At 44.3% G+C, this 24820-nt stretch overlaps 1 protein-coding gene across 6 annotated transcripts in view; it reads left to right on the top strand.

Moving 5' to 3' along the window:
- The window catches only part of RPH3A (rabphilin 3A), a 272724-nt gene that overhangs the window by 195722 nt on the left and 52182 nt on the right, over positions 1-24820 (top strand). For 5 of the 6 annotated variants that reach the window (XM_042234677.2, XM_060401249.1, XM_060401248.1 and 2 more), the window contains one exon: positions 14128-14216. In XM_042234677.2, coding sequence (XP_042090611.1) covers positions 14146-14216 — 71 coding nt within the window. In that variant the 5' untranslated portion in view covers positions 14128-14145. Of the gene's footprint in view, positions 1-12143; positions 12207-14127; positions 14217-24820 lie in introns of all 6 variants that reach the window. The other variant, XM_042234678.2, reaches the window with a different exon arrangement.

Raw genomic sequence — 24820 nt, 5'->3', positions numbered from 1 at the left:
ATTATCATTCTTTGCAGTAGTTATGTTCTGTAAAGTCATCATGTTATGTTCTGTAAAGTTCATCATCTTGGTCACTGATGAACAAATGACTAAACCATTGCTCCCAGAGGAAAATCAGGGTTAAGTTCTTGCAAGCTTCTGGTCACACTGCATCAACCAATCTATATATATCCTTGCTTTCTGTGTTTCTGTTTAAAGACACATTATTTAATATACATCTTAGTCTGTTTGAGCTACATTGATGGAAAACCTAACTCAAACTAATTCAAGTGATGCTGCTGCTGCTGCTGCTGCTAAGTCACTTCAGTCGTGTCCGACTCTGTGCGACCCCATAGACGGCAGCCCACCAGGCTCCCCCGTCCCTGGGATTCTCCAGGCAAGAACACTGGAGTGGGTTGCCATTTCCTTCTCCAATGCAAGTGATGCTAAATGACATCTATTGGCCAGCATAATCAAAGAGTCCATGACACAGCTGAGGCATGACTGGATCCCATAGCTTAATAGCTGTAGGAGTGAGATCTGACTGTCTCTTCATTCTGCTTCCCTTTGGGTTACCCTCACTCCCAGGAAGATTTTCTCTACCTGGTCAAACCTCACCAAGTTAAGTTTGTCTTATCCCATCTTCAGTCCAGTAAAGAAAACAGAGAAACTCCTTCCTAAGCTATTCCAACAAAAGTTTCAGGACTGAGTCTAATTGGCTTGTATTGGGGAGCCAATACAACTTTGAATCAGAAGAGGAGAATATGTTGATTGCCCAGACCAGGGTCCTGTGACTGCCCCATGGGCGGTAGTGGAGGTCATTCCCATCAGAACCATGGGTGAGATAGGAAAAGGATGGCTCACTAAAAGAAAATTGGAGTGCTGATACAAGGAAAAGGAGGGACAGTTGTCCACTTCCCATCCCCCCATGGAACATTCCATCTTGTGGAGGATGATTTCTGTGAACTAGAGGAAGCTAAGCCCTGAGTTTCTGTATTCTAAGAACTTTAAAATTTCAGAGACGAAAGAGTTCAAGGGGCTAGAGAAGGCATCATGGGACTGTGAGACTTGAACTGGGACTTGAGGTGTTAAGTGGAGGAACAGGAACATTTCAGAGGATGAAAAAGGCTTCTCGACACCTTACCATCCTGGTATCTTCTGTTGCATGAACCTCAGGGAGAAAGGTGTGAATTACATCATAAAATGATGGTGGATCCCAACTTTTAGACAGTTCATCAATTACTAGTTTCGCCTCTATGTATACACACACACACACACACACACACACTTTCATATATTCACTAAAATGAGAGGAAATAGTGAAAGTGAAGTTGCTCGGTCGTATCCAACTGACTCTTTGCGACCCTATCCATGGGACTGTAGCCTACGAGACTCCTCCATCCATGGAATTTTCCAGGCAAGAGTACTGGAGTGGGTTGCCATTTCCTTCTCCAGGAGATCTTCCCAACCCAGGGATCAAACCCTGGTCTCCTGCATTGCAAGCAGTCGCTTTTTACCATCTGAGCCACCAGGGAAGCTCCAAAATGATAGAATTAAAGTATTAAACATGTGCCGCTGTCTGTGGTCCTGAACCATAGCTCGGGCCAAAGCTCTCTTTATGTCTCCCCAGCTTTTCTAAGAAGTCCTGCTTCCTATTGGTTCTGATTCAGTTTTGGGGAGAGCCAATTAGCTTTATTAAACCTCAACTTTCCATCTGTAAAATGGACTCAATGATGTATCTTTACAAGCACCATATGAGCCAATGTACGTAAATCATTTAGTGTGATCACTGGCACCCAGTGAATGGGAAATACCATTAGAGCTGTTATTCTCAGCCATTATATCCTGCAGATGTGACAGGATATAATGGAGACTGCTCCTTATTTAATTCTAACCATGTACCAGACACTATTCTAGACACTTTACAAGTATTATCCCATTTAATCCTTCAACATCCCTACAAAGTAAATATTACTATCACTATTATTATGAAGTTTTTCATATGAGGAAACTAAGGCCCTGAGAGGTTTAGTAACTATCCTAACATCATACAGCTAGAAAGAGACAGAGCTGTAATTAGAACTGTGGCATCTCAGCACATTTCAGCGTCTGCCTCCAGTGATGAAGGTCATAGCACCCACCTGCCCAGGTCATTGTGAAGACCAAGGACTTTGTAAATTGCAGAGTGCTCCATCCATTCTTGCTCTGATGGCTGTTTTCATGGGAACATAGGGAGAGGAACAGGAACTTTTGGGTTCATTTGGGTGCTCCAGCCAACACTGACCGAGATTCATTTTTCTGTTGCCTTCCCCCACCTGGTGTCAGGAGAGCAGGAGAGAGGAGTAGATGGAGCCAAGTCTCCAAGATTTATTATTCATGGGAACCAAGAGAAGCTTTTTGTTCTTTCTGACCTGGTCTCAGATTTCTTAGAATCCACATCCCAGGGAGGTAGCATGGCTGGACCATCTGAGGCAAAAACTGTCCTTCCCGGCCAGGGACCCTGTAACCTGTGTTCGTTTGGAGGGTGGGAATTCTGCAAGAGCCCCTGGATGACACCAAGTGAGGGTTTGCCCTGCTCAGCACTAGCCTCTATGCTCTCTACTGCTGTGTCTTCCACTCCAGCCTCTCAACAATCCTATGAAGGAAGGGCTGTTACAGCCCCGATTTTACAGCCTCAAGAAAATTGAGGCTCTGAAATGTTAAGTAATTTTTTCCAGGCTCACCCAGCTCAAGTTTAGCTGGGGGTTGAATCCAGGTCCATGTGACTGCAAAGCCTGAGTTCTTGGTGGAAGATTCTGTCATGGAATTTGTACCATGTGTGAAAATGACTGTGTTTTGTGTGTGTGCGTCGGGGGGGAGGTGTTGGAACTGAAGACGGTTGGTGTGTAGATGCAGTTGGGTATGGGAGTGACTGTCATAAATGTGGGTGTGTTGTGGGTGGAGAAGGTGCTGGGGGTGTGGGAGGAGGGGTGGTCAGGAGTGTGTCGAGTGTGTGTGGTAGAGGGTGTGTGGATGTATAGTTTGAGTATGAATGGGCATAAGTGCATCAGAATGTTGTCAATGGGGATGGGCAAATCTAAGTATGTGGTGTGGGAAGGCAGGGGGCTGTAGCAGGGGTGTAGGTAGGTGTTGGTGGCCCGAAGTAGAGGGTGTGGGTGACAGTGAATGTGACTTGTGTTTGTGTGTGTTGAGGTGGAGAGGCAAGCAAAGCTCTTCCTGACCCCTGATTGCCTCTTCTTCCAAGGATGAAATGAAATATGCATTTTCCCATGGCAGGGCGCATCTGAGACCAGAGTACTGAATCTCTCTGTCTTATGAATGGAAACTGGCCTTGCTTGCTTGATGAGAGAGTCAGACATGTGAAATGTGAGGAGTTTTGCTCACATATAAGAGGAAAGTCTGTGAACTTGAACCATTCCTTTGCAAATGCACAAAGAGGCCATTTCAGAAAATCTCATAGCCCTCTTCACAACAGTCCCAGCAGGTAGTTCTGCTGTGTATGCTTGACTGGCTCCAGTGAATGGGGACTCATTACTTCTCAAAGTAGCACATCCTCCTTTTGATACCTCTGATGGTATCAGCTCTAACAAGAGCTGGATTTTATTTGTTTTGGTTTGGGGGATTTGGGGCCACACTGTGTGGCTTGCGGGATCTTAAGTTCCCTGACCAGGGTTCGAACCCATATCTCCTGCAGTAGAAGTACTGAGTCCTAACCACCAGACTGCCAGGGAATACCCAAGAGCTGTTCGTTACCTTATGCCAGACTTTCCCTCACTGTGCCTTTCACTTGTTGGTGCCAGATCTAGCTAGGCAGCTGTGTTATATGAGTGGTTGTCCAGAGTAATGGTCAGGAGTATTGGTATCAAGGGCGGATACACCTGGATTTATCCCTGGTTGGCTCTGCCATCGCTGGAGAAGGGATAGGCTACTCACTCCAGTATGTTTGGGCTTCCCTTGTGGCTCAGTGGGTAAAGAATCGCCTGCAATGCAGGAGACCTGGGTTTGATCCCTGGGTTGGGAAGATCCCCTGGAGAAGGGAACGGCTACCCACTCCAATATTCTGGCTTGGAGAATTCCATGGACTGTATAGTCCATGGGGTCACAAAGTGTCAGACATGACTGAGCGACTTTCACTTAAAAGAACAAATATTGTATTATTTGCAACAATAGTCAAGATAACAGAGTGGTCAGAAGGCTCATTTATACAAGACCTGGATCCAGGAATATCTTTGGATGTTCTACCTGCTACCATGTGACCTTGACAGACCAGGGCCTCTGTTTCCTTATCTGTAAAATGGGAGTGCTATGTCTCTTATCTATGATTTGTGAAAGTGCTCCTCAGATGAGAGGATGCTGTTTTTTTTCCACAGGATAAATACCCCTCTCTGTTCTGAGTATTTCATCCCTGAGGCAGAGGAGGGATTAGGATGACACTTGTGGTCTCTGTGACATGAGGAGAGTTAGTTTAGGGCTGCAAATAAGTCAGTTCCAACTGAGTTTTAATCAGAATGAATGGTGTTGCAACTTGAGCCTGAGTGGCAGCCACAGGCCATTAAGCTAAATTACTTGTTTTAATACGCAGACCTATCTAATCACATTTTCCTGTTTGGGGCTGTGTGTGTCTGTGCAAGTGTGCGCAAGTGCAGAAATCAATCCTGAGCTTTTCCTCTTCTCCTTACTCACCACAATGGAGCTGGAGCAGAGATAAACTCGATTAACAACACAACAAAGGCAAGCTTCCCCTTTATCAAGGAATCAGGTAATTGGCTGGGCTGTGCAGGGAGCCCTGAAGAGTGTTCTGTTAATAGTGTCTGCCTTTGCGTTGTATTGTTCAGTATTTGGGTGTGTAGACTTGGGATTCAGAGGGATTCGTAACCTAGGGAAAGAGGGAAATGATGGGGCACCTCCCTCTAGCATGAGACATTGTCCCCAGGAAGATCAATTCTGGATGCCCTGCCCTGCTTCCAGTGTGTGTCCTGTGTTTTCTGCTGTGGACTCATTTTGAATGCACACACTGTTATGGCTTATTGGCTGTGTGTCCTTGGACAAATGACCTTACCCCTCTGGGCTTCAGTTTTCTGATCTGTAAAAGTGGGTAACAAAAGCTCCTTTTTTTCTAGGATCTTTATGAAGATACAACTAGATATTGCACATGAAACACTTAGCGCAGTTACCCGCTCATAGTGAGTCCAGAAAGGATGGGTTAGATTGTGCTGTGGTAGCAGTGATCCTCAACGCTGCAAGGACCGAGACAACAGAGGCAACAGCAGAGACTCACTCATGCCACCTGGATAGGGTGGGTTAGCAGTGGGCGTCTGCTCTGCATTTGTCCCCACATAGGGACCCAGACTGAGGGGGGAGCTCCATCCTCATCCACCTACGATTGTCAGGACAGGAAAAGGGGAAAGTGGTGACGTGAGCACTTGCTGTAGAGTTTCCACCTGGAAATTTTTTTTTGTTTGTTTTTTGGCCAAAACAGTTTGTGTTCCAGCTTTCCAGGGAGAGGGAAGAGCAATCCTATTGCACTGTGGGAAGTCAGAAATATTTAGTTATCAGCACTAATGGCAACCATGATGATCTAGTCACTAAGCTGTATCTGACTCTTGAGACCCCATGGACTGTAGCCTGCCAGGCTCCTCTGTCCATGGGGTTCTCCAGGCAAGAATACTAGAGCAGGTTGCCATTTCCTTCTCCATAGCACTCTCAAATAATCCTTGTGTTAGTACAGTTATATTGTTGTTATCATAATAACAGAATGCATTTTGTTGTTATTTTATTTCCATCATTCATTATCATGCTTCACATACTTAATCTGGCTTCAAGAATCCTGAGACATTTCCTACTCGTGCCAAAGTTGGGTTCCCATTTCTTTAAGAAAACATAACTGATATTTTTATTAATAATAAATAAATGATAGTTCCCTCTTACAAGAGGATGACTTGTGTCAGGCCTCATCTCATTTAATCTTCACAATTCTATTTTGAGATGGGTCCTATTATTGTCGCCACTCTACAGAAGAGGAAACAGGTTCAGGAAGATGAATCCACTTGTCAGGCTCATAAATGGCAGAATGGACTTGGCCCTCCCAACTCATACCCTAAGTCACCTTGCTGAACTGTCTGCCAAGAATATGTGGTCTTAGCCTCTGGATCTTTAACTGGAAGCAGGAGTTGTCTGGGTGGAGAGTGCTGAAGACGCTATGCACTGTCCTTGTTGACCCGCAGAAACAGGCGTTCATCATTGGGACCTATTCACTCTTTTCTGTTTTCCCCTTTTCCCAGCCCTACAATCACCCCAGGCTCCATCCCCTTGAATTTCTCCATTCCTTAAATATTCCATGTTCATTGAAGCCTCTGAACATTTGCTCACTCTGTTTCCCCATCTTTTCCTCCAGTCTTCATGTCTTGCATACTCCAGCTCATCCTTCAGGGAGCAGCCCCAGTCATCCCCATTTTGGGAAGGACCTACCCCACCCCCACCTCCAGACAGAGCCAATCCCATAACCTGTCTGCTTCCACGGCATTTTGTACATTAATAAATCTAAACATTTTCTAGACACACACACACACAATGCAGTCCATTTGGAGAAGGGAAGAAATTAGTCTTTGTTTTTAATTAATGCCAGTTCTCTCATCCTAGCTTTTAATACTGGCACCTCATTTGTCTTATTAAGCACTTAGTTTTGCTTTTAATTAGTGCTGTTTATTGTCACTGAATTTTAATTGTCAGTGCAGGGTCTCAGCAGGCCTTGGTGAGGATGCATTACAAATGTTTCTTGCCCTCTTGCATAACCTCAGCTTGGGTGGCAGTGCCTCTGAAGTAAAGAGGGGGCATTTTTGGGGGTGTGGGTGGATGAAGATGGATTTTTTTCCCCAAGACTTCAGCCAGTTCTGGTTTTCTTTGAGATCCCCATTTGCTCCAAGGTAGCTGGTTTATAAAGACACATAGAGGTTAGGAGGGTTATAATGACAGAAATTCAATTCAAATTTGACTTCAGGAGGAAAAAAAAGGGAACATATTCGTTCATATGTTCAACATATGGTAGCCAAGACAGACCATGAGGAATTCAGGTGTGGCTGAATCCAGCATTCCAACAGCGTCGTCAGGAACCAGTCACTCTCCATCTCTCAACTCTGCTTTCATCCCTTGACAGACCTTTCCCATGTGGTGCCAAAAAGTGACCAATAGCAGCTCCAGGCTTCTGTTCTATCAATTTAGCAATCACAGTGGAAAAAGAATGCTTCTTTCCACATAATTCCAGCAAGTCTTAGGGTATACCTTCACTGGTCCAGACTGGGACATGTGCCTATCCCCGAGTCCATGAGGCATATAATACACTGATTGATTAGAGATGATCTTTGGTCCACCTTTAGGGACCAGGTTTGGGTAATCTCCATCTAAGCCACGCAAATTGATACGAGAGAGGGGTGGTTTCCAAAAGGAAAATTGGGGGTGCTGTTACTTTAAAAAAAAAAAGAAGGGATAAGTGCTGGACAGGAAAAAGCAAGAAATCTCTACCCCAGGTATCCACTGCAGTGTCTCACTCAGGCCTAAAAAACACCTAGAAATTAGACATGTGTTCTTCTCCGCAGTCCTACCCTCAAATAACACTAACAGTGACCTCTTTCCCTAATCCTTAAAAAGTATTTTGTATTACCAGGCCTCTGCACATGTATTAACCCTTTGGCTCTTCCCCAAAACCCTGTGAAGTTGGCATGACAAAGATGGGAATTTTTACATCCTTATGATGCTGAAACTGAGGCCCAGAATGACTAAACGAGATGCCAGGAAATGAATAGAGGAGCTAAGGTCAGATCACAGACTTTGGGTCCAAGGCCAGGAATTGTTCCACAACATGGGCTGCTCCATCAGCCAGATCTTGCTGCATAACAAAGCAACCCACAAATGAGTGAATTAGAACAACAGCCAATTGTTTATCTCAAGATTGTTTAGAGTCAGTGACTGGGTTCAGTTCACCTGGGTGGTTCTTCCGGTCTAGGCCAGACTTGGATGATCTTGGCTGGGCTTGTTCACTTCTGTGGTCAGCTGGTATGTTAGCTGGGACTGGCCAGTTTATGAAGGAGCAGCTGCATAGGCTAGGGCAACTGTGACCCTTACAACGTGGTCTCTGCAAATTGCCAGAGTTGTAGAGCAGTGGGGGATGAGCTCTGTGCCTGCCTTAAAAACCCATAAAATCCTGTGGGATTTTTTTGAGGGCTTATGGAACCATCTGTTATGTGATATGGTGATGGGAGAACCCTGGGGAGATGACAGTGAATTTGCTGTGTTTCAAGGCTGGCAGCACAGAGATGCCTTCATCTGGAGCATCTCTCAGACTTGTTTCTGTCCTCATCTTGGATACCAACCAGCTCAGCATGGAAGGAGTCAAAGTCTTGTCATTCCAGATTTGGCCAGGTTCAGGGGAGGCTGGGGATGACCCAACTGGTTCTGGAAGCAAAGAGAAAGCCAGCAGCAGCCTGCACCCCCTGGATGAAACTGAGGTAAAGGATACTGGGGCTCTGAGAGAGTGGAATGGCAAGGCTTGCAGGCAGGTGGAGGCATGCTCAGCTCTGTCAAGTACAGTAGACGGGGCAAGAGACCACCACCTTTTTCTCACTGGACCAAGTGTCCTTGCCATGGCAAAGGTATGTAGGAACCATGCTGCTGCTGCTGCTAAGTCACTTCAGTCATGTCTGACTCTGTGTGATGGCACAGACGGCAGCCCACCAGGCTCCTCCATCCCCGGGATTCTCCAGGCAAGAACACTGGAGTGGGTTGCCATTGCCTTCTCCTGTAGGAACCATGAGTGTCTATCAAATAATCAAAGCTGAATGCATGGTTGAGACAGAATAGGATATATTCAGTTCACTTCTCAAAGTCCTTCTGTGGCTTGTACATCACTTAGAGTAGAAGCTTAAGTGGTCCTGATGGTCCGACCTCCACTGCTTCATGACCTGCATGACCTCCACTGCTGCTTCAGCTGCCACTCATCTCCCCCTTGCTCACTCCACTCCAGCCACTCTGCCCTCCTTATCATTTCTCCAACTAACCAGGTACATACCCACCCCGGGGCCTTGGTACTTGCTTCTCCCCTCCACTTAGAATGCTCTGCCTCAAGATAGCCACATGGCTCAGTCCATTACCCACTTCAGGTCTTTGCTCAAATGTAATTTCTCAGTGGGCCTCCACCTTTTCTTTTTTTAAACCACATTGCACAGCTGTGGAATCTTAGTTCTCCAACTAGGGATTGAATCCAGGCCCCTGGCAGTGAGAGCACTAACCACTGGACCACCAGGGAATTCCCTAGATCACTTATTTAAAATCAAACTTCCCTCTCATTCACCAACCCTCCTTTGTTTTTCTCTAAAGCACTCAATCACCAGCTGACACGCTTTCATTTGACTTACTGTTTCCCCACTAGAAGGGAAGCTCCATGAGGACAAAGATTTTCCTTTTTTATTTGTTTTAATGCTGTATCCCTAGTGCCTAGACCAGTGTCTGCCACAGAGTAATAGATATTCTATAATTTTTTGTTTATTCTTTCCGTTTCTCAAGAGAAGCTGGCAATCTGTATTTTAAATTAAATCCTGTGCCTTTAAAATACTGGGTTACTCTTACTTTTAAAAACTATTGCACGGGCCAAACAAAACGTACTTTCAGCCTGGATGCTGTTGTGAAGTCCCCCCAGGCCCACTTCACTCCTGTTTGGAGCCGTTGGTGTAAGTCGCATATCCCATCCCATCAGGCAGTCTGAGTGATTCCCCGCCACCCCCAGATTCCTAATTGAGTAGAGACAGGCTGGACTCCGGGGGAGAGGAACAGCGCAGGAAAAGAGACACAGAGATGGAATCGATTTGATGCCATCCAAGCTGGTGGCTGCAGGTTCTGCTGTGAAGCATCTGGTTTAATTCCAGCTCGGGGCTGGGAGACTGACTGTGGCATTGAACTCCACGCAGACAGCTGCAGCCCATGCTGGGTCCCTGCAGTGCCCTGAAGTGCCACGTGCAGGGCCGCCACCAGCCCAGCCCAGCCCTGCCGCGTCATGCTTAGACACCTGCTGTGACTCTGAAGCTTGATGGACGTTCAGGGTTGTTGTTGTTTGTTGTTGTTGTTGTTTCTGTTCAACTAAACCCAGCAGAAGACCTTGGAGAATCTGGGGAATGGAGGCGCAGTTCCTTAACAAACAGTGCTGATGGGAGCCGGGGGAGAAGTAGGTAGAACAAAATGCACGGGGAGAAAGGCAGGGTTCTGGAATCTTTTCTGGGCTTGGCACTGGGTCTTTGAGTCATTTTAAAATGCAGGTGATTTAAAGATTAGTACCAAGCTGTGGAGGTGCGCAGATCTGGAACAAGGCCTGGCTCTGTCACTTATACGCAGATTTACTGAGTACCTGCTGCACTCACTGGGCTCTAGGACTTGTGTGGAGATTCATTGAACATCTACTGTATACCACACTCCTGCAGAGTGAAAACGTAAGGCCCCTTATTCAAATACTATAAAACATTTTGCGATGATGACAGCAAAGCATTAAGCCAAGTGTGGGCTCATCTAAGCACAGGGTCATTCTAAGTTCAGGGTCCTTCCAGACATGGGTCCAAAGCTTCGTGAATTTGGTTCCACATGCACTGGAGTCACTGCTGAACAAATACAGATCTAGGCCCTGTTCTCACGGATCTTATGGAATAGGTGGGGATATTCACAAACAGTGAATAAGTTAAAAAATAATAATAATTACGTATCTTGATAAATATCATAGAGGAAACAAACAGTGAGAATTAAGTAAGCAGTGAGAGGAGGTGACTTAGAGGGTGCAGTCTGTGAAGGCTTCTTGGAGGAGGTGACATTTGAACAGAGACCAGCAGAGCATTAGTAGAAACCAGCTATGCAAGAGTAAGAGGAAGAAGCTATCCAGGCAGAGACACAGCAAAGGCAAACACTTGGCAGCTGGAGAAGCCAGCATGACTGGAGCATAGTCCAAGATCTAGGAACAGTAGCAGGTAGAAGGTCATGACGGTTCTTTGAGGTCACAGAGAGAGTCTTAAATCTTATATGCATTGGACACCCAATAAATTGAAGTAATTTATTATTTTAAAATTATCTTTTAAAAAATACACTTATTTTTGAATAGCTAAAGTGTCCTCATGGTTGCAAATACAAAGGGGTATCATGTGACAATTCTTCCCATCTCAGGCCCAGCCTCCCAGGCTCCCTCCATAGAGGCCAATGGTATTGTCCATTTCTTGTGTGTTCCTTTCAGAGATGCTTTATGCCTATACAACCTAAACATGCACATTATCCTACTTGCCCTGTTTACACAATAGTGTTGTTCTCGAACAGTGTTCTCTGTCTTGGCCTTGCCACTAGACAAGTAATCTTGTTGACCTATCCGTACCCATCATAAATTCTCATTATTCTTGGCAGCTGTGAAGCCCTCCACCACACAGATGCCCCAGCATCCTGCTAGCCAGCGCTTGTTACTAGGCATTTAGATTGCTTCCTTGAGGGGCTTCAAGAAGGTCCTTGGGAAGTCCACTTAAACTCTCTGTGACTCAGTTACTCATCTGTGAAATGGGATAAGGACATATATTTTGAGGATTGTTGTTGTTCAGTCACTATGTCATGTCCAACTCTTTGCGGCCCCATGAACTGCAGCACAGCAGGCTTCCCTTTCCTTCACTATTTCCCAGAGTTTGCCCAAACTCATGTCCATTGAGTCAGTGATACCATCCATCCATCTCATCCTCTTCTGCCTCCTTCTCCTCCTACCTTCAATCTTTCCCAGCATCAGGGTCTTTTCCAATGAGTTGGCTCTTTACATCAGGTGGCCAAAGTATTGGAGCTTTAGCATCAGTCCTTCCAGTGAATATTTAGGGTTGATTTCCTTTAAGATTGACTGGTTTGATCTCCTTGCTGTCCAAGGGACTCTCAAGAGTCTTCTCCAGCACCACAATTTGAAAGCATCAATTTTTTGGCACTCAGCCCTCTTTGTGGTCCATCTCTCACATCCATACATGACTACTGGAAAAACTATAGCTTTGACTATGTGGACCTTTTGAGAATTAAATGAGTTAAAACCTGAAAGGCAGTTAGCAGGTATCAAACCCTTGATATTTGAACTAGTGATTGTTGCTGTTGTTTCTTTCATTCCTTGGTGCTCACAACAGGGCTGTGGTGGACCCTTTGCTGTGGTGCCCAGCAGAGAGCTGAGCCTCTGGCTTCCAGGGAAGGTAATTATTTTATGCTTTCTGAACTTGCCGCTGCCTCACTAGATTTAAGCCAGGGCTTTGGCTCTAACAGAGCATGTGATCTCCAGACAGGGGTCTGGGTGGGCAGGTGTCTGTTCTGAGCATCAGAATTTGGAGATCAGAGTTCCTGGGCGGGGACTGGGTATCACCCGTCCCATCCCTTCATCCCCACCTCCTGGGATCCGCCAAGGGCACTGTTGCATCTTGCTTCAGGAGGCGATGCATTCAAATGAACGCTTGGCTGTTCCAGTCAAGGGCAGCCGAGGAAGCTCATTACTGAGGACTGAGGACTGGGGTCCCCAGCAGGGACCAGGGGACCCCCAGGAGCCCGGGCAGCCTCATTCAGCTCTTGGCACAGGCAGTAATGAGAAGTTAAGGTTCTTTTCAGCATATTTTCTTTGCAACAGGAGTCATTGCTCCTTTTTCTATTTTCAGAGTGGAAACAATGCAACGGTCATATTATTCTAGGAAGATTATGTTAACCACCTGGGAACAGATGAAATGGCTTTTCTGTAAGGGGTCTTTCCTGTATCCAGTCATCAGAGCCCTTCATCCCGACCCCACCCATGTGAATATTTAATAATTGCACTGGTTGCAGAATAGGAAAGATAGTTCTCTCCCTGTTCCCCTCCCAACTGCTCATCTATTCAGCTTCCTAGCGAAAAGGACTGTGATGTAACAAGAACTTCAGTGAAATCAGGACCCACTGGACCCCATGACCTACCTTCCAAAACTTTCTAAAATGATAAATTAAATGTGATCTCTATGGTCTCTTTCCCCTTACTCTTTGGCTATACCTGGGGGAGCAGGGAGGAGTGGAGGTCCAGAAAGAACACAAGTTCGCCTAAGTTCAGCTGGACTTGCTTAGCATTGATGAAGACCCATTCACGCATTCAATAATTATTTACTAAATGCCTTCTCCATGCCAGGAGCTATGCTGGGTGTTGGAGATTAAACAGAGAACAAAACAGGAAGAGTTCTGCAAGAAGCTTACATTTTAGCGGAGATTCCAACTGTGTGATGCTGTTTTCACAAGCTCCCTGGTCACTGTGTGGAGCATAGACTGGGGTGGGCCAAGAGCAGAAGCAGGGAGACATTGAAGCAGCTCCTGTAGTAAGGCAGGCTGGGGCAGCAGAGATTTGGGTCAGCACAGGAGCAAATTGGGCAGAGAATATTGGGAAGATTCTGGCTCTATTTATGACAATTAAGCCATGACTTTCTGATGGCTTGGGTGTAGAGTTTTAAAAAGAAAGCAAGCCAGGGATGAATCTAGCATTTGAGACCTCAAAACTCTGAGAGACGGGTTTTGCCTTTTTTTTTTTTTTTAACCTACCCAAGGCCAAGTTGACTAGTACATGAGCCAGATGACATCCTCTAGTAGAAATATCCTGGATTGGAGTTAAGAGCTCTGCCCAGGTGGCTGTAGTGTTAAACAGCCCACCTACAGGAGGCAAAAGAGATGCAGATTTGATCCCTGGGTGGGGAAGATCCCCTGGAAGAGGGCATGGCAACCCTCCAGTATTCTTGGCAATATTCCAGTATCCTTGCCTGGAGAATCCCCACGGACAGAGGAGCCTGGCAGGCTACAGTCCATGGCGGGGGCAGAGAGTTGGACACAACTAAAGCGACTTAGCATGCACATACACACCCTTCCTCTTGTATCAAAAATGAATGGGAGGAACACAGATTAAAGGGAAAGAGTTCTTCATTCTGATCCATTTCTGCCAAAAGGGGGCTGTGACAGTTCCCCTCTTGGTCCTGAAGGTCCCATCTGGAAAGCGGAGAAGCTGGATGAAGCTCTGTTTCTTCCCCATACCACTCAGACATAGACAAGGGACCTGAGAAATAAGGAGTGATTGAATGACTGCTTGCATGATGACCTTTCTGGACTGATGTTTTCCAGGGGTGCTGGGCTTTGGCCATGACTGACACCGTGTTCAGCAGCAGCTCAAGCCGTTGGATGTGTCCCAGTGACCGACCCCTGCAAACAAAGTAAGTCACTGGGTATTCCTGAAAGTCATCTGCTTAGGGGCAATGAGGTTCTGATCTACACTTGAAGGAGGAGAGTAGTAGAGATAAAAAGAGAACTTCCATCCATGGGGTGAGGGAAAAAAGAAGCTGGTGGGAGTTCTATTGTGGAAACTCCTCCACTGATTTTACTACTTTGCAAAGTTGGAGTAACAAGATGAAACTCTGAGCTCCATGCCCTAAATGAGAGGTGGTCTGGTGAAATGGAAAGAGCACTAACCTATTGGTTAGAATCAGACTTGATTCTGGTCCTAAATCTGAACTAATTTACTAGATGAGTCTCTTTCCCTTCTTTGGGCCTCAGTTTATCATCAATTAAATAAGGAAGTTGGACTCGATCAGAGGTTGCAAACTGGCAGGCCACCAGCTGACTGTGACTTGCAGAAATGTATTTTTTAGTTTTGGCCTGATCATTTAAAAATCGGGAAATTCACATAAAAATAACTTCACATTCTGTATTAAGAAATTATTATACCTGAATCGGTGGTGTATTGGCCCTGTACCTTGCTGGTCCTTAGAGCTGTTGTTAAATTTGCAGGAATTTTGCAAGTCGGTTGTTAAATGTGACTGTTACTAAAAATTAAGTTGTATAGTTTTATAATTAAATTATATTAGACAAGGGTGGTGAATACTCAGCATTAATCATTTCTTACTTATTTTACTACATTTTGCTATTCTCTGTGTTACTTGTCTGTGATACGTGTATAGTGAAACACTGTCTAGTAGTATGGTACTGCATGTTTCCTCCCAGCTTTGCATTTAGTGATATCGTATAGGTACTCGAAATCAGCCCCAGTGGGGTTTTTCTCCAGAAGCGCAACTGTTAAACATTCACCAGCATACCACCGCCTAAAGACCTTGACAATCTACGTCTGTTGTTTATCATCACTGAAGATTTTCACTCAAAGGTCTTATTTTTTGAATGCTTGGTAATTTTTAAAATTTATTTATTTTTAATGGAAGGATAATTGCTTTACAATACTGGTTTGATTTCTGCCATACATCAGTATGGATTCACCATAGGTGTACATATGTCCCCTCCATCTTGAACTTCCCTCCCACCTCCAACCCTTTCCCATCCTTCTAGATTGTTGCAGAGCCCCAGTTTGAGTTCCCCGGGTCATGCAGCAAATTCCCCTTGGCTCTCTGTTTTACTATGCTGGTGTTTATGTGTCCGTGCTCCTCTCTCCGTTATCCTACCCTCCCTACCACCCTTGCCCACTAGTCTCTTCTCTATGTCTACGTCTCCACTGCTGCCCTGCAAACAGGTTCATCAGTACCATCTTTCTAGATTCCACATATATATGTTAATATATGATATTTCTTTTTCTCTTTCTGACTTACTTCACTCTATATGATAGGCTCTAGGTTCATCCACCTCATTAGAACTGGCTCTAATGTGTTCTTTTCTTTATGGCCAAGTAGTATTCCATTGTCTGTATGTACCACAGCTTCTTTATCATGATTGCTTGGTAGTGTTTTATTGTGAGCTCAACCTGTGAGAATCCTGGGGATCTACCATGAGAATATTTTCTTCAGAGAGATTTGCATTTGCTTCTGCCAGGAAGTGTGTGCTACTCACCAAGGATGTGATCTGAGCTCCCTTAGGGGGTCCCAGATTCAGCTTCTTCATCTAGTTAGGAGCTCAGAGTCAGTCTCTGGGCCACAATGTTTTGGTGTTTACATTGGTTTCCTGCTCAGAGCTCCCAGTTCTGGATTTAGTTTGCTGGGTTTTCTCTTTTTTAAAAAATTGCCTTTTAAACGTATAACTAATGTACCTCCAACAGTACACATCTAAAGTACAACTTGATCATTTTTACACTTATATGCGTTCTCATTCCCCTTTGCTCCTCCCTGTCACCACCCATCCCTAAGTAATTATGAAAATGGAATCATCTCTTTGAGGGAAGATGTCTTCTTTCACTTGGCATAATTAAATCATGACCCATTCATATTGGTTTTCATATCAATAGTTTATTCCTTTTATTGCTAAAAAAGTAATATTTCATTGTGTGGATGTACTACAGTTTGTTTATCCATTCATCTGTTGATGGACATTTGGGTTGTTTCTAGCTTTTTTGGCTAGTACAAGTAAAATTTGTATAGACATATACTTGTATTTCTCTTAAGGAAATACCTAGGAGAAAAATGTCTCGGTGGCTTAGTAGGTAAATGTTTAACTTCTAAAAACACTTGCAAACTGTTTTCCAAATTGTACCACTTTAAATTTCCACCAGAAGTGTATGAGAGTTCTGTCTCCTTTCTCACCAACACTTGATACGATTTGTCTTTTCCATTTTAACCATTCTGTGTGTGCATAGTGGTATTTGTTTTGTGATTTTAACTTGCACTCCCCTTAATGAATAATGATATTGAACATCTTTTTATGTAAGTTTGACATTCATATAACCTCTTCTTTAAAGTGTCTGTTTAAACACTTTGTCCACTTAAAAATCAGGTCATTTATCTTCTTGTTACTAAGTTTTAACATGTTTTTTTAATGTGCTGTAGATAAAAGTCGTTTGTTGGAGACACATTTTGCATATATTTTTCTCAGTCTATGACTCGCATTTTCTTTTTCATAACAGAGTCTTTTGAAGAGGAAGGTTTTTTATTTTGATGAACTCTATTTTGTCTGTTTGTTTCAAAGGTAAAGGGGTTTTAGAGAATTCCTTTACTTTCTAGCAATCCTAGAACTGTGTTAATAAGATTTGCCCTTAATTATCAAGGTCCTAATTATATATTGATGAGGGTCTTTCAGAATATTTAGTCCACTCGTATTCTCTGAAGCAAAAGTCCCTGTCTGTTTACTATTTCCACCTAAAATCTCCTCTAGTTGTACGAGTTGAACAGTTTTGAAGACATTATTGAACTCTGTTGGTTTCCGTTTTGAAAGGAAACTTCTAGCTTCCAAGCCCTTCACATGAATGTTCTCTTGATACCAAACTCATTTGGCAAAGAATATCTTATCAGCCAAAAACTGTCTCTCTGTAAGATAAACAGTTGCCTGAAGGTGGATGGGGTAAAATATTTATTTTATATAAGAAATGTCAGTTAATTAAAACCCCATCCATCACAGTTTACTTCAGTCAATATGAAGCCAAACAATTTGCCTTACAATTAAATTAGAATTATTTAAGCAGTCTGGATGCTATTTCCTTCAAGTGCTCCCGGGCTTCTGTGAAACATCTTGGCATTCCTAATGCATCTTGCTGGCTTGATTGCTACTGCATTTTCTTCAGATATTAAAATTATTTTCCGATAAATGTTAATGGGTGAATTATAGTCATCACACATGCTATCTAGTCTGCAGCAGTGATGATGTGCTAATGTAGATGATTCTCTAATGTCTTTCTCCAGTAAATTAAGAAATCTAGTCTTAATTAACTGCTGGCTAGCCAGATACACTTACTGCCTTTGTGATTTTCAAATGCCTTCCTCTCTCAGTCTCCTTGAATCCAACGATGGTGTTTGGAAGACAGTTGTGATTGTGTTTGAAAGGAGAGAATGTATTTCTTTCTTGCCCGGGTGGAGCAGGGATTCAGTTCTGTGTGTTGGGGATACATGGGGAGAAATGCTGTCTCTGATAGTTGATTATTTGCTGTGGCCTTCAAGTCTGCAAGCCTGAGAGTGGCAGAGACCAGAGGTGGAAACCGAGGCACAAGGGGAAGATGTGACCTGTCTGTGGTAGCACAACAAGTAAATGGAGACGCTGGTCTTCTTTTTAGAATGCAAGGACTTGCTTCCTCAAAACGGGGCACTGTGAGTTCTGCTTTTGGATGATCCAACCACTGTTCAGGGCTCTTAGCCCTTTCTTAACGTGCTCCTTAGAACTTCCCTGGTGGATCAGTGGCAAAGAATCCACCTGCCAATGCAGGAGATGCAGGTTCGATCCCTGAGTTGGGAAGATCCCCTGGAGAACGGAATGGCATCCCACTCCAGTATTCTTGCCGGGAAGTCCCATGGACAGAGAAGCCTGGCGGGCTCCAGTCCATGGGATCACAAAGAGTCAGACACAACTTAGCTACTAAACAATAACAATGTGCTCCTTAACCCTCAGTGTTTGAAACAACAGAAAACAAGAATGGTGATGGCCTTGTTATCATTAAATGATTCCTCTTTAGTGCCAAAAAATGTCATTCAAATACATAAATGATTAGACGGGTTAATTAATAAACTGAACTGATGGGTCATGGTCATCAAAGCTGTGAATATACAACCCTACAGCAACCATGTTTTAGATGTGCTAAAATAAGATAATAATGACTGATAAAAAAATGGAAGTAGGTCATTGTAATTTAAACCAAACTGTGTGGTTGTTGCATCCAGTGCTGATACTGTTACAAGATGTTTTTTCTCCCTAACTTTATTTAATTTTTTTTCTTTCTCTCTTTTCTTTGCCTACCTTCAGTGATAAAGAACAGTGAGTATTTTATGATACTTTTATTTTTCTACAGACTGAATTTTTATCTCTTTTCTGATGAAAGTGGCTTGCCCCTATGGAGAGTGGGTTCAAAAAGGAACTAACATGTTTTATATATCTAATAAAAAAAAATCCAAGTTGTTAAGAAAAAAGCACACCATTCGAGAAAAAAATATGAAATTTCAAGAAAAAAAATTCTTGATAAAAGGATGGAAAACATTCCTTAGGGGAGCCCTCAATTTAATTTTTGTTAGCAGCTTGTGGGATCCAGCAAGTTTATTAACCACCTTCTGTTTCTTTTGCATTTTGCCTGGGAACACTGTTCTTAGATAAAGAAAATATTAACTCAAATGACTGCTGTCATTAATCAAAGATGATGAAGAATAGAACAGAGCTTGTGGGAAGTTATATGCTAAACACATGGTCTCTGTCACCTCATGGGAGGTCCGCCTGATTTCCCAATGAAATGCCTTTGACTCCGAGGTCCCATCTTTGCTCATAACTTTTGTTTTAAATTAGATTCATTTCCTAAATATGCATGACAGATTGGATGCTGGGTCCAATCAATGAACAGTTAGGCTGCAAAGCAGATGGGGTTTTGGTTGTGTGTACACATTGGGAGACTATGGAAGGTCATTTTTACTCTCCCCACTGTAGGGGAGTTGTCACAGATCCACAAGCAGAGCACTGCGCCTGGCCTCAGAACACCCAGGTCTAAGTTCTGCTCTGGGACTCAGTGTCACTTCCTTGAACTCTGGCCATCTCCTTTATAACGTGGGTGTGTTAACCCAGGTGGCTCAGTGGTAAAGAATCCACCTGCCAATGCAGCAGGAGACACAGGCTCAATCCCTGGGCTGGGAAGACTCTGCAGGAAGAAATGGCTACCACTCCAGTATTCTTGCCTGGAAAATCCCATGGACAGAGCCTGGAGGGCACAGACCATGGGGCTGCAAAGAGTCAGACGTGACTTAGCGACTGAGCATGCACAAAGCTCCTAGCTATTAACCCTGCCCTTCCACCCTCACTGGGAGGTGGTGCAGTCAAATGAGATGCATGGGAAAGGTTCAGTTCAGCTCAGTTCAGTTCAGTTGCTCAGTCGTGCCCGACTCTTTGCAACCCCATGAACCGCAGCACGCCAGGCCTCCCTGTCCATCACCAACTCCCGGAGTCCACCAAAACCCATGTCCATTGAGTCAGTGATGCCATCCAACCATCTCATCCTCTGTCATCTCCATCTCCTCCTGCCTTCAATCCTTCCCGGCATCAGGGTATTTTCAAATGAGTCAGTTCTTCGCATCATGTGGCCAAAGTATTGGAGCTTCAGCTTCAGCATCAGTCCTTCCAATGGATATTTTCAGGATTGATTTCCTTTAGGATTGACTGATTTGATCTCCTTGCAGTCCAAGGGACTCTCAAGAGTCTTCTCCAACACCACAATTCAAAAGGATCAGTTCTTCAGCACCCAGCTTGCTTTATGGTCCAACTCTCACATCCATACATGACTACTGGAAAAACCATAGCTTTGACTATATGGACCTTTGTCGGCAAAGTAATGTCTCTGATTTTTAATATGTTGTTTAGGTTTATCGTAGCTTTTCTTCCAGGGAGCAAATGTCTTTTAGTTTCATGGCTACAGTCACCATTTTCAGTGATTTTGGAGCCCAAGAAAATAAGGTCTGTCAGTGTTTCCATTGTTTCTCCATCTATTTGCCATAGTTTTTGAATGTTGAGTTTTAAGTCAGCTTTTTCACTCTGCTCTTTCGCCTTCATGAAGAGGCTCTTTAGTTTCTCTTCGCTTTCTGCCATAAGGGTAGTGTCATCTGCATATCTGAGGTTATTGATATTTCTCCCTGCAATTTTGATTCCAGCCTGTGCTTCATCCAGCCCGACATTTTGCATGATGTACTCTTCATATAAGTTAAAATAAGCAGGGTGACAATATACAGCCTTGACATACTCCTTTCCCCATTTTGAACCAGTCCATTGTTCCATGTCCGTTTCTAACTGCTTCTTGATCTACATACAGATTTCTCAGGAGGCAGGTCAGGTGGTCTGGTATTCCCATCTCTTGAAGAACTGTCCACAGTTTGTTGTGATCCACACAGTCAAAGACTTTAGTGCAGGCAGTGAAACAGAAGTAGATGTTTTTCTGGAATTCTCTTGCTTTTTCTGTGATCTAGCAGAGGTTGGCAATCTGATCTCTGGTTCCTCTGCCTTTTCTAAATCCAGCTTGAACATCTGGAAGTTCCCAGTTTACATACTGTTGAAGCCTAACTTGGAGAATTTTGAGCATTCCTTTGCTAGCGTGTGAGATGAGTGCAATTGTGCAATAGTTTTGGACAAACTTTGGCGTTGCCTTTCTTTGGGATTGGAATGAAAACTGACCTTTTCCAGTCCATGGCCACTGCTGAATTTTCCAAATTTGCTGGCATATTGAATGCAGCACTTTCACAGCATCATCTTTTAGGATTTGAAATAGCTCAGCTGGAATTCCATCATCTCCACTAGCTTTGTTCATAATGATGCTTCCTAAGGCGCCCTTGACTTCACATTCCAGGATGTCTGGCTCTAGGTGAGTGATCACACCATCATGGTTATCTGGGTTATTAAAGTCTTTTTTGTATAGTTCTTCTGTGTATCCTTGCCTCCTCTTCTTAATATCTTCTTCTGTTAGGTCCAAACCCCAAAAGGGTTTACAAACAAATAGTCAGTCACCAACAAATACACTTTATTGTGCAAGGAGCTATAATAGCAGAATCACAGTGTCCTGTGGGAGTGCAATGATGGGGAAGTTTCCTGGAAGAAGTATTGTGTAAGCTGAGATTGTGTCAAGGAGGTACAAGACAGAGAAGAGACAGCGGAGTTCCAGGTAAGGGAACGGCATACGCAAAGTCTAAATAGGAGAGAGAGCATGGGATTTTAGGAAAGCTGAATGGAACTCAGTCTGGTTTAAAAGATTGCCAGGAACCGAGATCCCCTTAGCTTTCTGAAGGGAGTTAGGGAACCACAGCATCCTTTTGGCACCCCCTTGAGTCTGGTAAGGGTAAATCTCATCCAAAAGGGCCTTTATACCAGCAGGACTTGTATAAAATGTTCTGTGTTGTGGATGTCCCTCCTTCTACACCCTCCCCTTCAGGATTCATTAAAATCTCATTCTCTGAGCTGTAAAGAGACTTCCTGCTGACACCTGCTTCTGTTGGCATCCTGGGGAAAGGGAGGGGATAAGAAGAAAGAAGAGAAAAAGGATTAATTTTCTGCACACCACCGCTGTTTAATGCTTCAGGGCCTTCATGCCCTGACAGCATTTCCATCATCCCACTCCTTTGGGGAGTTATAATATATTAATAGAGACATCTGGTGGGTATTTATTACGTGACTATTGTGTGCATGAAATGAAGAATCAAGGTAGGCGGCAGGAAGAAGCTGGGAGTCTGCGCTTTGCAGTGTTTCTGTGAGGGGCTTCCACCTGGAGTCAAGACTAGTTTCCTTTTGTATTAGAGGCCACTGGTGCTGGTTTCTTGGGGAGGGTTCCTTCCAACAGTCTCTAGATGCACCTGAGCAGGTACATTCAGGTCACAGATGAAGCACACCCAGAATGCTGGTTTCTTGAGCCTCTGACCATGTCCTCCCCACACAGCTCTCTTGGCAATTCCCTTCCCTCTTTTGAGGGTTGGGCATCTGGAAAGTGAGCAGGTCAACTGCAGTGATCTTTAGACTTTTATTAGCAGCAAAATTCTTTCTGTGAATACAGTTTTATTCAGAAGCTAAATATATAAGATAAAGAGTGGAGCTGGATAAAGATCTTTAGTGGCTAAAAGCATTAAATGTATCATGGTGCAACTGTAAGTTAAAATAATTCCAAACTATAAAGTAAATGTAGCGAGTATAGCAAGCTTCCCTTTGTTATTGTTGTTGTTGTTGCCACAGTGGATAGTGTATCAGTTATCTTTTGCTGTGTAACAAATCTGATGCTCTGTGACAACCTAGAGGGGTGGGATGGAGTTGGAGGTAGGAAGAAGATTTAAGAGAGAGGAGACACACATAGACCTATGGCTGATTCATGTTGATATACGGCAGAAACCAACACAATGTCGTAAGGCAATTATCCTCCAATTAAAAATAAATAATTATATATTTTAAAAAAACTCAGTGGCATAGAACAATGATGATTTATTTTCTGGAATCTGGGCCTGGCTGGTGGCTCTGCTGATCTTGGCTGGGCTCTCTTGTGCATCAAACTGTCGGCTGATCTAAGATGCTGTGGCTAGAGTGACTCAGCTCTGTGTGCCTCTCATCCTGTCCTGAGCTTTTTGTTTCAGTGATGAAAGTAAATAGAAACATACAAGGCTTTTTCAGGCTTAGGCCCAGGATGGCCCATCTCTCCTCTGTGTTATATTGGCCAAAGCAAGCCACAATTCCATGCGGGATTCAAGGGTTGAGAAATAGACTCTGCCCTTTGGGTGAAAGTAGTTTTAAATCCACATGGCAAAGGGCATGGATCCTTAGAAGGGTGAAGTATTGAGGTCCCCCATGGGATAAACTAGATCTCATGATTTTATTAAATATTAAATTCTTAAAAATTATTTTTGTTCACTCTCTTTTTAACTGGTATCCTTACTTTGCTAGTGGGAACCCAGCATTGCCATCTGAGCTGAAGTGAGGATGGAGGGCTTGGTTCCCTGTCCACTCTGTCCCTCCACGGCCCACTCACCTGCAACCCTTTGAGGTCCCTTCAGGGAACTACAACAGCTTAGACTATTTGGGGGAATAAGAGGCAGGTGCCCTTCATAATTCTCCAGGAAGCCTTGTCCTAAGTATGTGAATAAGAGTGGAGATGGGTTAGGCCTCTTCGCCCTGACTTGCCTGAGCCACTAAGCCAGGGATGTTTCCGCATGCAGCCACTGAGGTTCAGGGGTAGCCTCTGAGGGACTAAGTGGGTAAGACTTCTCACTCCCAATGCAGGGGGCCCAGGTCGGGGAACTAGATCTCACAGGCCGCAACAGAGTTGGCAACTAAAGATCCCACATGCTGCAGTGAAGATAGAGGATCAAGGGTCCTGGGTGATGCAGCTAAGACCTGGCATAGCCAAAGAAATAAATGATTTTTTTTTTTTTAAAAAAAGGAGTAGCCTCTGAGAGTCCTGGCAGGAAACAGACATGAAATCCTTCTCACTTAACAAATCTGAAACAGACATTCAGACTGGGGCCCCAATGCACACTGCTAATAAGCAACAGACCCAGGATTTGGATCTTAAACCCCACTAGGTCAAGGAGGGCTCAAGCTGGTGTGCAGTAGGCCCTCTAGGCATTACAGGATTGAATACAATGCTCTGAGGAACTTGTCCAAGGAGGCAACACTTTGGTCTCCACTTTTGGCTTCCCTTCGGGCTCAGATGGTAAAGAATCTGCCTGCAGTGTGGGAGACCTGGATTCGATCCCTGGGTTGGGACAATCCCCTGGAAAAAGGAATGGCTACCCACTCCAGTATTCTGGCCTGGAGAATTCCATGGACAGAGGAGCCTGGCAAGCTACAGTCCATGCGGTTGCAAAGAGTCGGACACAACTGAGAGACTTTCACTTTCACTTTTGGTCTTTAATGAGATCCCAACACTGGACTTTGATCTTAAGGACATGGAGCCCAAATCCTTAGTGAGGGTGCCACCTTCTTGTCACTAGAGTATTCTCAAGGCCCCCATGTTCACAATGCTCCCCAGCCCACAGGAGGCCCAGATATGGCCATTCTCTACCTTCAGAGCAAAGGCTTTGGTTTGAAAAACCAGTTTGTTTCCCTCTGTTTGCTTTTGAAATTAAAACATGAAAATCCACAGGAGGCTTGCGAATCCCCACTGGGACCAATTGGTGACATTTTCAAACACTAGATGAGTTGTTTGTCAACTGCGTGTTTTGGAGCAGAGGACGGGGAGTGGGTAAGGTCTGGAGAGATGCTGGGAGCTCCAGCAGGCCTGTTGCTCATCTGCAGATGGAGGCAATTATCCTAGGTGGGCCTCTTGGGGACCCCTATTCCTGCTTGTGTTTCTGGAGTCGTGCATTTCCTGTGCGTGCTAATCCCAGCGAGATGTGTGGTGGGGTCAGAGGCATTGACTTCAGGTCTGACCATACCCGTGACCAGACTGAACTGTAGGAAT

Source organism: Ovis aries, chromosome 17 (assembly GCF_016772045.2).
Source record: "Ovis aries strain OAR_USU_Benz2616 breed Rambouillet chromosome 17, ARS-UI_Ramb_v3.0, whole genome shotgun sequence".
Lineage (NCBI taxonomy): Eukaryota > Metazoa > Chordata > Mammalia > Artiodactyla > Bovidae > Ovis > Ovis aries.
The sequence above is the reverse complement of the archived record's forward strand: the minus strand, read 5'-3'. Positions and strand labels throughout refer to the sequence as shown.